The sequence below is a fragment of the Canis lupus genome, chromosome 28, assembly GCF_011100685.1.
Source record: "Canis lupus familiaris isolate Mischka breed German Shepherd chromosome 28, alternate assembly UU_Cfam_GSD_1.0, whole genome shotgun sequence".
In the NCBI taxonomy this organism is placed as follows: domain Eukaryota; kingdom Metazoa; phylum Chordata; class Mammalia; order Carnivora; family Canidae; genus Canis; species Canis lupus.
The window spans coordinates 10,956,546-10,971,983 of NC_049249.1; the positions used below are offsets into that span (position 1 = coordinate 10,956,546).

The 15,438-nt window shown below is 46.0% G+C and overlaps 2 protein-coding genes across 8 annotated transcripts in view; one reads left to right on the top strand and one right to left on the bottom strand.

The window, feature by feature from the left end:
• The window catches only part of MMS19 (MMS19 homolog, cytosolic iron-sulfur assembly component), a 34,534-nt gene extending 23,122 nt beyond the window's left edge, over positions 1–11,412 (bottom strand). For 2 of the 6 annotated variants that reach the window (XM_038578418.1, XM_038578417.1), the window contains exon 1: positions 11,252–11,410. In XM_038578418.1, the coding sequence (XP_038434346.1) occupies positions 11,252–11,363 (112 nt within the window). In that variant the 5' untranslated portion in view covers positions 11,364–11,410. Of the gene's footprint in view, positions 1–6,975; positions 7,060–7,675; positions 7,764–11,251 lie in introns of those variants that run through there. The other 4 variants (XM_038578421.1, XM_038578422.1, XM_038578420.1 and 1 more) reach the window with 4 other exon arrangements.
• A 528-nt stretch (positions 11,413–11,940) lies between these two features.
• UBTD1 (ubiquitin domain containing 1) overlaps positions 11,941–15,438 on the top strand; it is a 55,456-nt gene continuing 51,958 nt past the window's right edge. Inside the window, exon 1 of one of the 2 annotated variants that reach the window (XM_038578433.1) lies at positions 11,941–12,309. In XM_038578433.1, coding sequence (XP_038434361.1) covers positions 12,240–12,309 — 70 coding nt within the window. In that variant the 5' untranslated portion in view covers positions 11,941–12,239. The remainder of the gene's footprint in view (positions 12,310–15,438) is intronic. The other variant, XM_038578435.1, reaches the window with a different exon arrangement.

The following is a 15,438-nucleotide window of genomic DNA, read 5'->3' on the forward strand; positions in this document are numbered from 1 at the left end:
GAGAGAGAGAGAGAGAGGCAGAGACACAGGCAGAGGGAGAAGCAGGCTCCATGCACCGGGAGCCCGATGTGGGATTCGATCCCGGGTCTCTAGGATCGCGCCCTGGGCCAAAGGCAGGCGCCAAACCGCTGCGCCACCCAGGGATCCCTCATTTGTGCAATTTAAAAAACAAAACAGAGGGGCCTAGAGGGAGGGAGGGAAAAACAAAACAAGATGAAATCAGAGAGAGATAAACCATAGACTCTTAATCATAGGAAACAAACTGAGGGCTGCTGGAGGGGAGAGGAGTGGGAGGATGGGGTAACTGAGTGATGGGCATTAAGGAGGGCACATGATGTAATGAGCACTGGGTGTTATATACAACTGATGAATCACTGAGCTCCACCTCTGAAACTAATAACACTATATATATGTTAATCAACTGAATTTAAATAAAATTAAACTAAAAAAAAATCAACGAAGAATTTAAAAATGGACATAACCAAAAAAAATGAACATTCTACAGAAGATACTCACCCATATTCACAATAGAAATGCAAATTAAACTATATAAAAACTTTGTTTTTAAAATACTGGACTGGCAAAAACTAAAAAAAAACTTTCTAATACACCTATGTTTGGTGATGGTATGCAGAAATAGGTACTCTTACACATTTCAGGTAGAGTATAGATCAGTACAACCTGACAGTATCTTTTTTTTTTTTTTAATTTTTATTTGTTTATGAAAGTCACAGAGAGAGAGAGAGGCAGAGACACAGGCAGAGGGAGAAGCAGGCTCCATGCACCGGGAGCCCCACGTGGGATTTGATCCCAGGTCTCCAGGACCGCGCCCTGGGCCAAAGGCAGGCGCCAAACCGCTGCGCCACCCAGGGATCCCTATCTTTTTTTTTTTTTAACCTGACAGTATCTTTAATAAAAATTACAAATGTACATATGCTTTAATTCAGAGAATCTTAAAATTTATCCTATTACTTGTAAGAGTGCAAAATAATGCATGTACAAGGTCATTTGTTATTTTTTTTAAGATTTTTTATTTATTCATGAGACACACAGAGAGAGACGCAGAGATATAGGCAGAAGGAGAAGCTAGCTCCCTGTGGGGAGCCAGATGTGGGACTCAATCCCAGGACCCCATGATCACACCCTGAGCTGAAGGCAGACGCTCAACTGCTGAGCCACCCAGGCATCCCTCATTAGAATTATTTATAACAGCAACTGACTGCAAACAACAAATGGCCATCAATAAGAAATCAGTTAAATTACAGTATATCCATACAATGGAATTTCTGCAGCCACTTAGAAAAAAAGTACAAAAGACTGAATGTGTGTGTGTATATACACATACAGATAATGGGATAAGATCTAAAAGCAGGATGATGTACATAAATAGTACATATACTACTAGTGCAAAGCATTGTTTTTAATGGGAGGGAGGGTTATTTCTATTTGCATTTATTTACTTAGAAGATAAAAGGAACTATATTGGTTGTCTCCAAGGAGGGACACTGGATAGCTAGGGGGCTGAGAGTTAGGCTTCTTAAAAAACAGGTATTTGGGGCAGCCCCGGTGGCCCAGCAGTTTAGCGCCGCCTGCAGCCCAGGGCATGATCCTGGAGACCCTGGATGGAGTCCCACATCGGGCTCTCTGTATGGAGCCTGCTTTTCCCTCTGCCTATGTCTCTGCCTCTCTCTCTCTCTGTGTGTCTCTATGAATAACTAAATAAAATCTTTAAAAACAAACAAACAAACAAACAAAAACAACAGGTATTTTATTTTGGAAGAATTTTAGAGATTAGCACTGGTATATTACTATTAAATTCTTGGCTGTATTTAGATTTTACCAGCTTTTCCACTAATATCATTTTTATGTTCTAGGATCCAATTAAGGATACCACATTGCAATTAGCCATCATGAATCCTTAGTCTCCAGTCTGTCAAAGTTTCTGTCTTCCTAGTTCTTTATGACCTTTGATATCCTAAAGAAGTATTTTATACAATGTCCCTCAATTTGAGTTTGTTGGATGTTCTCCTCATGTTTAGACTGGCGTCATGGTTTTCGAGAAGAATAGCACAGAGGTAAAGTGCCCTTCTCGTCTTATCATATCATACTAGGGGTACAATGTATCAACAGGACTTACCTATTATTGGTGATTGTAAATCTGATCACTTGGTAAGGCAATGTCAGCCAGGTCTCCATACTATATAGTACTATTTTTCCTTTCTCATTATCTCTTTGGAAAGATGTCACCGAGCCCCACTTACACTCAAAGGAGAGACAAAAGTTAAGCTCCACTTCCTAAAAAGAGGAATCTCTATATACCTACCTATATTATGTGGAATTATCCTGTAAGGAAGATTCATTTTTTCTCCACCTTTAATTATTTAGTCATTTGTTTTATATCAGCATAGACCCATGTATATTTATTTTACATTTCAGGTTATAATCCAATACTAGGTTATTTTGCTGTTCAAATTGTTCTATCTTTGGCCATGGGGAGGTTTTTTAGGTTAGCTCTTATGTCTCTTTGACTTGTCCAGGGAGCTTTTTAAGATTGGCTCCTGTGTCTCTTTGACTTGCCCATCCTTTTATTTATTTATTTTTATAAAGTTTTTTTGAAACAGAGCTAGCCCATTATTGTTTGTTCTTTTTAAGTAATCTCTGCACCTAGTGTGGGGCTTGAATTCATGACCCCAAGATCAAGAGTTTCATATTCTTTGAAACTGGGCCAGCCAGGCATCCCATCATTTTATTTTTTAAGTACTTTCTTAACCTTTTAGCACTACAAAATACTATAGGCTCATCCTGTAATTTCTTTGTCCCAGGTGTAGAATCAGCTTTTTCTCCAAGAAGCCTTGATTCCTTTTACTGGGGGATGGTATTACAAACCAAGATCTGAGTGTAGCTGTGATTGCTGCTAATGGGGTACCACTGCTCCTAGACCCTCCTTAGCAGAGAGAGCTGGGAAATATATGTATTAACCTATGTTTACATACATATCTTTCATTATTTTTCTATCCATGTATATTAAACTACACATAGGATCATATTAAAGTCTCCTGCTCTAATCCAGTACCACAGGGTCCATTCTAGCCTCCCTCCTTGCTTTTCTTTATTTGTAATTTGTTTCTTTGACAGAAATGTGGTTCCTATTATCTACCATTTGTTAGTTTTTCAACCTTACTATAGCTGTAAATTACTTTCAAAACTGTCAACTCCTACGAGAAAAAAACTTTCTCGTTTTTTTGCACTCGAAATGCACTCGAAAAAGGAGTGCATTTGTCTTTAGCCTTATAGTTTCCAGACAAAATACTATTTTAGCAAGTCACTTAGATCAGCTCTTCTCCTCCTTTAGTGAGGATACATGACATACTAGTAATACAGTAGATTTATTTAAAAGTCTGCATTCCGGGCAGCCCGGGGGGGGGGGGGGGGGGGGGGGGCGGCTCAGCGGTTTAGCGCCACCTTCAGCCCAGGCCGTGATCCTGGGGTCCGGGGATCAAGGCCCATGTGGGGCTCCCTGCATGGGGCCTGCTTCTCCCTCTGCCTGTGTCTCTGCCTCTCTCTCTCATGAATAAATAAATAAAATCTTAAAAAAAAAAAGTCTGCATTCTACTTTTGAGATAGAAGGGAGACTTTTCTGTGTATCCTTCTCTACCTTTTAAATGTTGTACCATATGAACATATTACTTATTTTTTAAAATACATTTTTTAAGTAAGCTCCGTGCCCAGTGTGGAGCCCAATGTGGGGCTTGAACTCACAACCCTGAGATCAAGACCTGAGCTGAGATCAAGAGTCAGACGCTTAACCAACTGAGCCACCAAGGCACCCCTTTAAAATACATTTTTAAAAATATTTTATTTATTTATTAATGACAGACAGACAGAGAGAGAGGCAGAGACACAGGCAGAGGGAGAAGCAGGCCCTATGCAGGGAGCCTGACGTGGGACTCGATCCAGGGGCTCCAGGATCAGGGCCCTGGGCTGAAGGTGGCGCTAAACTGCTGAGACAGCTGGGGCCGCCCTAAAATATATTTTTAACAGCGCAATAGTAATTCACATAGATGTAGCAGGAGCATCTTAGGATGTACTCTCAACGAAGAAACAAAGAATACAAGGTTAGCAATCTTCCTAAGGGTTTGACTAACATAAAGGAGTTGCAGCTCAATAAAATGTGGCAATCAGGGAATAATACTTCAGAAGACTGTTCTGGGTCCCCAACCCACCTAACTCTAAATGCTAGACCTAACAGGTTAGCTCTCAGCAACACAAGACTTTGGCTAGAGTGAAAAAGTCTTGAGAAAACTGCTAAACTTCCAGTTCCCCTTAAGTTTATGGCTCTGATCAGAACAACAGCTGTGAGCAGAACTGGGTAGAGGCTCACTCTGGTACTTAGAGTAAGAAGTCCAAACCGACTGAGAAAAGGAGTGCCCTAGTCAGGATTCATAGCTCGTGACTGGCACCAATTTAGACATCAGGCACTCTTAGCCCCACTCGTGCCAGGATGTGGAAGGCCCAGCTGCTGCCCCTGCTCCTGAGAAAGAGCCAAGGGAAAAAATGTGCAGGCTGTAGGGTGGGGGAAGGGACAACAGCCAGACTAACAGGACAAACCAAGGAATTGACAGCTCTATACCCAATTCCTTAATGGCAACACTGATGTGAATGGAGATACTCATTTCTGGGTTATACACCAAAAAAGAGTATTGCACAATTTGGGAAGGTAGAAAGGGTACCTTTTTGGAACCTCTTGGCCAAAGCCCAGGAAACTCTGCTGAAAACCCTATCTAAACACACTACATTTCAGTAGTGGCCACAGAGGTAGCAATTTTGCACAGGAAGCTACGGGGGACTGGTAACTGTTACTAGTAAAGAATATCACTGAATCATAATTTTCTCCAGCAACACCATCAAAGTCCTCTGTGGAAGCTGGGCTAGGGTCCATTGTTGGACATACTTAAGTACTGTAAGACAGGGCACCCCCCGTGGCGCAGCGGTTTAGCGCCGCCTGCAGCCCGGGGTCTGATCCTGGAGACCCAGGATCGAGTCCTGTGTCGGGCTCCCTGCATGGAGCCTGCTTCTCCCTCTGCCTGTGTCTCTGCCTCTCAGTCTCTCTCTCTCTGAATAAATAAATTAAAAAAAAAAAAAAAAAAAAAAGGTACTGTAAGACAAAGACCTGCCTGCTAAGCCCCACTCAGTTGCCTCTAAATATTTCATTAAAAAAGAGATACAAAAAAAAAAAAAAAAAAGAAAAGAAAAGAAAAGAGATACAGGGCAGCCCCGGTGGCTCAGCAGTTTAGCGCTGCCTTTGGCCCAGGGCGTGATCCTGGGGACCCGGGATCGAGTCCCGCATCAGGCTCCCTGCATGGAACCTGCTTCTCCCTCTGCCTGTGTCCCTGCCCACCCCTTCTCTCATGAATAAATAAAATATTTTTAAAAAGAGATACAATTTATATATAGTGATATGCACAGATATTAACAGTATAAGGTGATGAGTTTAGCAAAAGTATATACTCTGAGTAATCAACACATCAAGATGTGAACTATTTCCACTGCAACCCTTACCAGTCAGTTCCCTCTCCTACAGGTTGCCTCAAATTTAATAAATAAAAAAAGACTTCTTCACCATGAAACATATAGTAGTATGAAACTGGCTTCTTTAAAATTACAAATAAACATCCATTTGTACGTGATTCCTTGAATCTCAGTGTATGAGTGAACCCCTCCTGGCAGAGCCTTTTGGTCTGCAAACTTTTCACAAGGATCCTATCTTGAATTAATGCAGCACAAACATAAAAGAAAAGTGAAGTATAAAAGTAATACAAAATTAGGGGAAAAAAAATGAAAAAAATTATATTAGTTTTATAGCTATCACACAATAATAAACGAGTAAGGAAAATGGTGAGTATGATGGCAAAAAACTAGAATCAGTATTTTGAGGATGTTTTCACAAAGGTAACTAAACCTAACATTTTATTCCAGTTCTGTTGAGTCTACCTCAGAAATCTCTCTTTTTAAAATTTGAGAGAGAAAATGTGCGCACACAAGCACATGTGCGCAGGGAGGAGGGGCAAAGAAAGAGGGAGAGACAGTTTCCAGCAAACATCGTCTGAGCACAGAGCAGGAGGTAGGACTCAATCTCATGATCCTGAGATCATGACCTGAGCAGAAAGGCAGTCTGACATTCAACGGACTGCACCACCCAGGTGCCCCAGAAATGTTTTTCATCCGTGTAACCAGACTATATAGCAACAATCCTCCGCTTTTTGGGGTGCTGAAAATGTTCTGGAACTTTCAGATAGTGATGTTTATGGAACATCATGAATGTTAAAACCAATTACCCGTACACTTAAAATGGTTTAAGTGATTTTTACCTCAATTTTTTTGAAAACCGTTTCAATTCATCCACATTCTATCTAGAATTACCGCCCTAAAATGCACAATTATTTCTCTGCCCGCCAATCTCCTTTTGCTCCTTACTGCCTAAGACCTGACTCCTTGGCTTGATGTCCTTCACAATTTAGCCCCCAAATCATCTCTAGCCTCACCTTTCATCCTATTATTCAGTCACATGTCCCAACACATCAAGCTCTTCTATTCCTTAATCCTGTAAACATTCTCTTGGTTTGAAATGCTTCCTCTCTGCCCTTGTCAAAATTCAATTCTTCAAGATCCAGCTCAAATGTCAACTTTTGTGAAGCCCTTCTTGATTCCCAAAACCAAATCACCCCCTTTTGTGTGTCTCCCTAATTCTTCAACAAAATTGTCATGAATATTTGTTTTCTTTTTTTTTTTAATATTTTATTTATGATAGACATAGAGAGAGGCAGAGACACAGGCAGAGGGAGAGACAGGCTCCCTGCCGGGAGCCCAACTTGGGACTCAATCCCCGGGCTCCAGGATCCCGCCCTGGGCCAAAAATAGACACTTAACCGCTGAGCCACCCAGGGATCCCCTGAATATTTGTTTTCATTTACTCACTCAACATTTATTCAGCACCTATTATAAATCAGGTACTGGGTTAGGCCTGGAGACAGGAATATAGAGGAAGAACTCTTAAGGAGCCCAGTCTGTTGGGGCAGAAAGACATTTAAAACAATCACAGAGCAACAAGCTCAGGGTTACCATAGTGATATAAACAGACTGAATTAGCATAACAAAGGAGCAAAATTCCTGGGTTTATGAACCATCCATCACTAACTTTAAGTAATTCATTCTCTTAACACTATAAATTCTACCAAACAAAATATACCTGAATATCTAGCAGTATTGTTAATTATGCACTCGGACTCTTGGGATAAAAGAAGGTAAGGAGTTAATTTTCCTAAAAGTAGTCTCATTGGCATTAAGGAAAAACAAGTGTAAGTTCCTCTCCCTACATCAGTAGACCTAAGTTTTTCCAGTGTGTCCAAGATTTACTCTCTAAAAATGGACCTACCAGCACCTTCTAACTACCCACACTTCTCTCAGCAGGGCACCAGTTCATGTGGAGTACAGAGGAGTCCTCAAAGAAGTATTTATATTAGACTGACAGAATGCACAATCAGACCTCTGTCTGATGGAGCTGCAGCCTCTTGAGAATCTGGAGGAATAGCCAATGAAGGAAGGGGGAAGGATGTGAAGGAGCAGGAGAGAGAAAAATCCCAATCAGGACCCCGTTCTAATCAAGCTCTCAAAATACCTTTTCTGCTGAGGATGCCACAGACTTTTCTCAGAACTGTTTTACTGCTGTTTAACAATCTTTTGGTTTCAGGAATAGTGGTCGCACACTAAAGTGGGAAAATATAATACAATAAAGACCAAAATGAAGAAAAATCCAAATAACTGAAAGAAAGAAAGTTTATATCCATCAACTGGCCAAAATTCACTCTTTTCAAAATCAGCTTCCTCCCTAAATCCATTTTTGGACAAAGAACTTTTCTTTTGCTCATCCCCAGGCTCAAAAGCTTAGGGTCATCTTAGAGTCCTCCCTCTCCTTCAAGCCCTGTAATTAGTTAGGCCTCAAATTCCACAGATTCCTCCTTCAACATCTCTCATTCCATTCACTTAGATAGTTTTTTACTGCATACTGACTTATGCTAGTCTCCAGGTGACTTGGTTGGCAGGCACAGGATGATAGGATGTGGAGAGATACACAGAAATAGCTACTGAACAAGTCTACTAAGTGAGGGGTTATTAACAAGTCTAATAAATGACTGGTTGAGAAAAAAATACCACAAATATTTTGAAGTGTGAGATGATGTCTGGCTGGAGTAATCAGGAAACACTTAGGGGGCAGGCAGTGAGAACTCAAGCTGGGCCTTGAATCCAAGGTCTAACTTTGATGAGATGTAAATCGTGAAAGGAACTGGGAAGGAAAGCACTGAGAGAATAGCAAATGTGGCAGCCACCTGTCACTTAAGGTCCAGGAAGGGACTGGTAAGAGTAAGGGCTGGGGCCAGATAGTGGCAACTTCTAGTATGAAAAGTCTTTTATTTTTTTTTTTTAATTTATTTTATTTTTTTATTTTTATTTTTTGAAAAGTCTTTAACCCTTAGCCTACTGGGTCATTTCTCTTCTATCACTTGCACCTTTATATCTGACACCTTTCTTCTTTCATCAGAAACCCCAGTGCCAAGGTGCAAATTAAAGGTCGGTCATAGCTGCCTTTGTGATCACAGGGTATTCCTTCTGCATTTACAATTTGTAGGACAGGCTGCTGCTGTAAGTGGCTGAATAGAAAGCTGGTCCCTTTAGCTCTAACAAAGCTAGACTCAGGCTGGACTAGAAAGCAGATCTTATTCTGGGAATGCTTCAAAACTCTATCAGCCTTCAAAACCTTAACTAGGGCTGTGATCTCAGATTGAGAATACCCAATTCAATCCTTCTCAAATTCACTTTCATTATATGACTCCCTTGCTCAAGGATCTACAATGATTTCTATTACCTACACAATAGGTCTGGAATCCAAGGTTATGCATAATCCTATCTCACCAAAACTTTTCATCCTAACCTGTTACTACCAACCTCCTTTCCTATTCAGGAGCGCTAAATTACAAGAGTAGTGTTAACAGTCTTGGTTGAGCTGAGTAAAATTTAAACTAGACAGTAGTTTAGGCCATTTTTTTTCAGGCATAAAAAATATAAATTTTACAGAAGTATTTCTTTCTTTTTTTTTTTTTTTTTTACAAAAGTATTTCTAAGAACTTGGCAGTCCTTATCCATGCTGTCTTCTCAAGTGTATTTTGAATTTGAAAAATCCAAAATTATTGTTCATAATGTATAAATTGTGAAAGAATAGTTACAAATGGCACTGATATAACAGTAGGGGGTAGGCATGTGCATTTTCCAAAATCAGTGAACGTCACACTTAAGATTGTACACTTCACTGAATATAAACTGTACACCAAAATAAGCTATAAACAAACTAGTTAATAATATGCCTACCAAAGCATGTAGGAGGAAGTGTACTGATATCTGCAATTTAAATAGATGGAAAGATACTCCATAAAGCAAGTTAAACTGTTAATGGGACGCCTGGGTGGCTCAGCAGTTGAACAGCTGAACGTCTTTCAGCTCAGGGTGTGATCCCGGATCCGAGGATCCAGTCCTGCACCAGGCTCCTTGCAGGGAGCCTGCTTCTCCCATTGCCTGTGTCTCTGCCTCTCTCTCTGCATCTCTCATGAATAAATAAAATCTTAAAAAAAAAATGTTAATGGTAGTTTAGGTGGTGTGTGTAGATCTGCCTGTTGCAAAATTCTCTTTGTTTGACATTTTTCTTTTTCAAAAAATACTTATTCATGAGAGACACAGAGAGAGAGCATGAGGCCAATACACAGGCAGAGGGAGAAGCAGACTCCACGCAAAGAGCCCTATGTGGGACTCGACCCCAAGACCCCGGGATCGTGCCCTGAGCCGAGGGCAGAGGCTCAACTGCTGAGCCACCCAGGCGTCCCAGAAATTTTTCATAATAAAAAACACTGAGGGAAATGGCATTGATAACACACTATACTTTATAAAGCTGTAAGAAGTTAAATTTGGTTGCATAACAGCATCAGGCTTTTGCTCTTTGATGCTTCCTTGCCACCTTGCACATACCCCATACAGCCCATTTTATGGTGTGGTAAAACTGTTTGCATGGTTGTCTCTCCCACCACAATAGAAGTTCCTGGTGGGCACAGATCTAGTCTAATCTGTATTTATATTCCTATTGCTTTGTATCGTGTTTGGAGAATAGTATGTGTTCAACAATGGTGGGATGACTGCATGAAAGTGGAACTGCTAAGGTTCACTGTATACTTTCTCACATTCACTTTATTCATTTCTCACATATTCTAAAAGTTAATATGTTCAGTTTTCTTTTTTAATATGTTCAATTTTCAAAAGCAAGGTCTTTTACTTTTTCCCAAGCACACAAAATCTCCAGAGACAAAACTCATTTGTATTCAAGAGATTTCGTATTCCATTACTTAAGTCTGAACGCCTCCTAACACTCAACGTTTTCTTTTTTTCTGAAAGACTGAAGTCTCTGACTCCCAAGGAAATCTGGAATTTGTTTTATTCAAATCTTAGATAAGCCGTGAGAACTATGAGGTCCCTGAACTGGTCAAAAGCGGGAAACTGATGATCTGGGGGAAAGATAAAAACAAACACCACATAAAAAAAGTCATGAAGCAACTTAACCAAGAACTTTACCAAGAAACGAGATAGAACGTCTTAAGGGGCGTCCGCGGGACGTCTCAAACCCTCCCCTCACCCCCACCCCCACCCCCACCCCCACCCCCACCCCGATGGCTTCTCCCCTCCTCTCTCCAAGTCAGCCAGTCAGAGGCCGCGCCGCGCGGCCACTCCCAACATGCCGCGGGACTCCGGCTGACGCCGCCGAAGACGCTGCTTCTCACGTTAACCTCCGCCAGACGACGTGGTTTCGCGGCGGGAGAACCAGGTTCTGGGCTGGACGGCCCGAGTCTGAGTCCCAGCCTGCCCCCCCCTCCTGCCAGATGTGCGACTCTCGCCCTTTCCCGGCTCCAGTCTCCTCATCTGCGCCCCGGTGAGGACTCTAACCCCAGCTGGCGCAGAGTGACTGCCGAGATGAGGAGCGTGGAGGCGCCTGAAGGAGGATGCAAGCGACTCCCAAGCACGCGGTGTTCACAACCAGCCCCAGACCAATCTCTCAAAGTCACCGCCGTCCCTCACTCCCTTCCTGCCCGGCGGCCGTCCTGAGGCCGCTCCCTCTGGTCCGCCCCATGCGGAAGCCGCGCGGCGCCGTCCGCCGTACCTGCAGCCACTTGGTCAGCGGGGCCCTCCTGCTGACCCATGACGAAGTCGTGCACGAGGCCCCACAGCGCGCCCGTAGGCGCCACCGCCTCCAGAGCGGCGGCGGCGGCCATGACGCGAACCAGAGACCGCGGGAGGGGAAGTGGGCGGCGGCACGGGACGGGCCTCTGAGCGCACGCGCCCCCTGGGCCAATCGCCTGGCGAAGGCGAAAGAGGCGGGGCTGTCCGTGGATCACGTGCCTGCCGGCCCCCGGCCAGGCAGCTCCAGCTCCAGGGAGGGCTGGGACGGTCCCTCCCTGGGGGGCGGGGCTTGGGGCCTGGGCGGTGGCGCGGGCCGGGGAGGCGGCTGCCGGGCACGCAGCCGGGGGCCGTTGAGGGCGAATGATTCCCGGCCCGGCTACCCGGGAGACGGGCGGCTGGGCGGTCACCTGGCCGGTCACCTGGCCGGGTGGGGCCAGGGGGCGGTACACACCTGGAGGAAGCCAATGAGAAAACCAGGCCCGGTCCGAGGGGGCGGTGCCGCCGGTCACATGCGCACCTGGGGCGGGCGGCGGCGGAGGCGCGGGCACCGCGGGCGGGCGGCGGGGAGCTGGGCCGGGCTGGGGCGGGGTTAGGCAGGTGAGTGACAGCCTCTGGGGGGCCGGCCCCAGCTGGGAGCCCCGAGCTAGCAGGGAGTAGCTGCGGCGGTGCCCGCCCCCTCTCTCCGCCCCTCCAGCGGAGCTGGTCTCCGGCCGGGCACCGTCGCGGGCCCCCCTGGCCCGGCCACCTGGGACTGTGCTGAGGAATCGGCCACCTCCCTCTCCCCTCGCCCGCAAAGTTTGTGGCGAAGCCGGCGCCCGGGCCGAGCGCGCCCCCGGGGGGAGATCCGGGAGCGCCCGATGTTGGGAGGCGGGAGCCGTTGACCCGGGACGCCGCGGTCCGGGACAGGAGCTCCGAGCCGCCGACAAGCCCGCCGCCTCCCGTGCATGGGGCCCGGCTGAAGAGCCAGCATGGGCAACTGCGTGGGGAGACAGCGCCGGGAGAGGCCGGCCGCCCCGGGACACCCCCGCAAGCGAGCAGGTAACGAGAGGGAGGGAGCGGGGCCACGCGCCTCGCCAGTTGTCCCCCTCCTCGCCTCAGCCCCGGGCCGCCCAAGCGACCTCCCACGGCTCCCGGCGCCTGGGTCTCCCAGTGGCTGCTACGTAGCCAGACGGGGGCCCGCTCCCCAGCCCTGGTGGCGGGGGGAGCGGAGTTGGGGCAACTGCGAGCCCTGACCCGGCTGCGAGCCCAACTCGCTCCAACTGGGAAGCTCCGAGGGGGGGCGGGGGCGGGGGCGGGGGCGGGGGCAGGAAATGTTTGCAGACCGCGGCGGGGCCGGCGGAGAGGAGCGGGGCCCGGGACGGGGGCGCCGCTGGCCTGGCAGCCGGGCTGGGGTCGGAGGCTGGCCCGTCGGGGCACGGCGCGGGGAGCCAGCGTCCCCAGCACTCGGAGCGAGCGAGAACTGTCGCTTTTCCGAAGACTGTCTGTGTCATTATCCGGCTGCAGATCGTGTCTGCCGGAATCCAACTGGCAAAAGCAGCGCAGGACTCTGGGAAAGAAATCTTTATTTCTCCCGCAAGGCTTTTTAGAGCCTCCCGGCTGTCTGGAGTCTAGAGAAGGTGGGGTGCGGGGTGGGAATCGCTGGGGGTTGCTGGGATCCTTCCCAGCCTGGGGATGGGATCTGCTCCCTGGTGATCCGCAGGGGCTGGGCAGCGCCTTCTCACTTTCTCGGTACACTCCTCCTATACTGGCGCTTCGCCCTGGGAAGAGGTCTGGCGTTCGTTTCCCCGGGTCTTGTACTCACTTCCTTCTCGGAGGGTGTTGCAAGGACCTTCTGAGAATGATAAAAATCGTATACTTCAGAGTTGAAAGGGACCTTCAAACTCGTCTGGAGTCCAGATAGACCTAACTCCTCCTCCTGTCTGTGTAGAAGCCCAGATCCAGAGAGGTTAAACCACTTGCCCAAAGCCACACAGCGAGTTAGCAGTGCAGCTGGGGCTACTACGCAGTCTCCTCATCCACCCAGTTGCCACATATCCCTTTATGTAAGAGGGGCCACAGCCATGGTTGTTAATGAAGTGGAAACTCTAGTTGGAATTTCCGGCCTCCTTTGACACTGAAGGTGTGTTGCTTGGGTTGTGGAAACTGGGAAGGAAGATGAGGGCAAATGTGCGGGAAGCAGAGAAGGATGTCTGTGTGGTGGACAGGATGACTTGTGGAAGAAGAAAAATGTTTTTCGGGGGGTGGAGGGACGAGGTAAAATTTAACATTGAAAAAAACCTTTTGGCAACCCTGGCCATTCTGACTGAGGAAAGTTGATTCTCAAACCCAAGGGCTTTCCTTCGTTCATTCATTCATTTGCCCGCCAAATACTTATTATTTATGTGCTCAGTCCACATGATTGATTTTGTAGCATTTTTCGCTGGTGCCGATCCTCTCGTGCTTGAAGCTCTTCCCTTCTTGGCATTAGACTATCCTGCTTTTTTCCTCTGATCACTGTTCACGATCACATCGCGTCCTAGATGTGCGCACACCCATGGTTCAGCTTGACTCCCCCCACCCCCCATACACCTTCCCAGAGAAATCATACTCAGTCCCACAACTCTGTCCACTGGGGGAGACCCCTATACTGTATCTTCAGCTATTACCTGTCAAATTCCAGACTCACATCAGTAAAAGCCCACTGGACACGCTGATATAGTTATCATTAGAGTCAGCACTTCTAAAACCAAGCTCTGCATCTCTCCCTTCAGCCAGCTTCCCTTTACTCTTCCATTCTTGAAGCTGCCTAACGTCATACTTTGGAGATGTCTCTCTGCTGGCTTTCTCTGCCTCTCAGCCAGTCAGCCACTGCGACCTGCTGGTTCTTCCTTGGGAAGCCATACAAACCTGCTCCTTCCACTCTGCTTCACTCCCTTGTCATCTCAAGTCTACCCCACCTCCCTGGCTAAAGTTAGTTCCCCACCAAAAGCAAGTTCATCTTCGGTCACTCATCTGATGTCTGCACACTGTGCACCCTACCACCCTACCCCCAGAAGATGTTTGTCAAATTAACTTTTTTTGAATCCTATAATTCTATGTTTAGAAATCTTTTTTTTAAACAGAAACTTTTTTTTTTTTTTTAAAGTAAATTCTACACCCAGAATGGGGCTCGAACTCACAACTGCAAGATTAAGAGTTGCGTGCTCTACTGGCTGAGCCAGCCACATGCCTGTTTAGAAATCTTTTTGCACTTCTCCGCTTCTGTAGGAACTTTAACTTTCAAGGCTGTCCAGTTTGGTCGGGTCCTTTTTAAAGGCATGATTTTTTTTCTTTTCCCTTTATTAAGGCCACCAGTGTTTGCTCCATTGCCATTTTCCCCTTATCAAGAGCCTTTCTTCCTTTCAAGGTTTGCCTCAAATCCCATATCTTTCTAGAAGCACCTTGCCTGACAATTCCAAATCCTCCCCTTCTGAGGAGAACTGCAGACACATTATGCCATTTACTTAACAATTATCTACTCCACATAATTAGTCATTTCTTTGATGTTTATAGTCTTGTATCAGCACCTGTCCTGCAAGCCTTGAAGACCTGGGTTCTGTCCTATCCTTATGTATTTGTCTCTCACACCCGCTCATATAGCCATACAGATACACACATGCAGGTGCGCGCACACACACACAGTCAGCATTTAGCACACTGACTTGAACAGAGGAAGCACCCAATATTGCCGATTTTAGAGCATTAACCTAACTGCATCCTAGTGTCTGAATTTTTCACGTAAACATTTTACTGAAGTATATATCTGCATTTTTTTTAACCTGCTAGTGTATCATTTTTTCAATTCTGTAGGTCCCCCTATGAATAGCTTTATTCATAAAGTCCAAAGCCAAGAGGGACTCTCTAGGATGACAAGTTTGGTATGAAGGAAGGGATCCTCCTTAACTTCACAGCGTGCACCTGGCATTCCTGTAACATCTGCAGGTTACCCTTTGACAAAGACATAGTTTGATGTTGTAACACTAATGCCTAAAACTCTCCAGCTCCCTTGGTAACTCTTACCTTTCCTTTGCCACTGGGGTAATAGGAAGAAATCATCAATAGAGAGCTAGAACCTGAGTTCTAGTCCTGGGACAGTAGCAGGGTGACCCTGGGCAAGTCCTCAAAAACCTCTCTCAGGTCACACTTTCA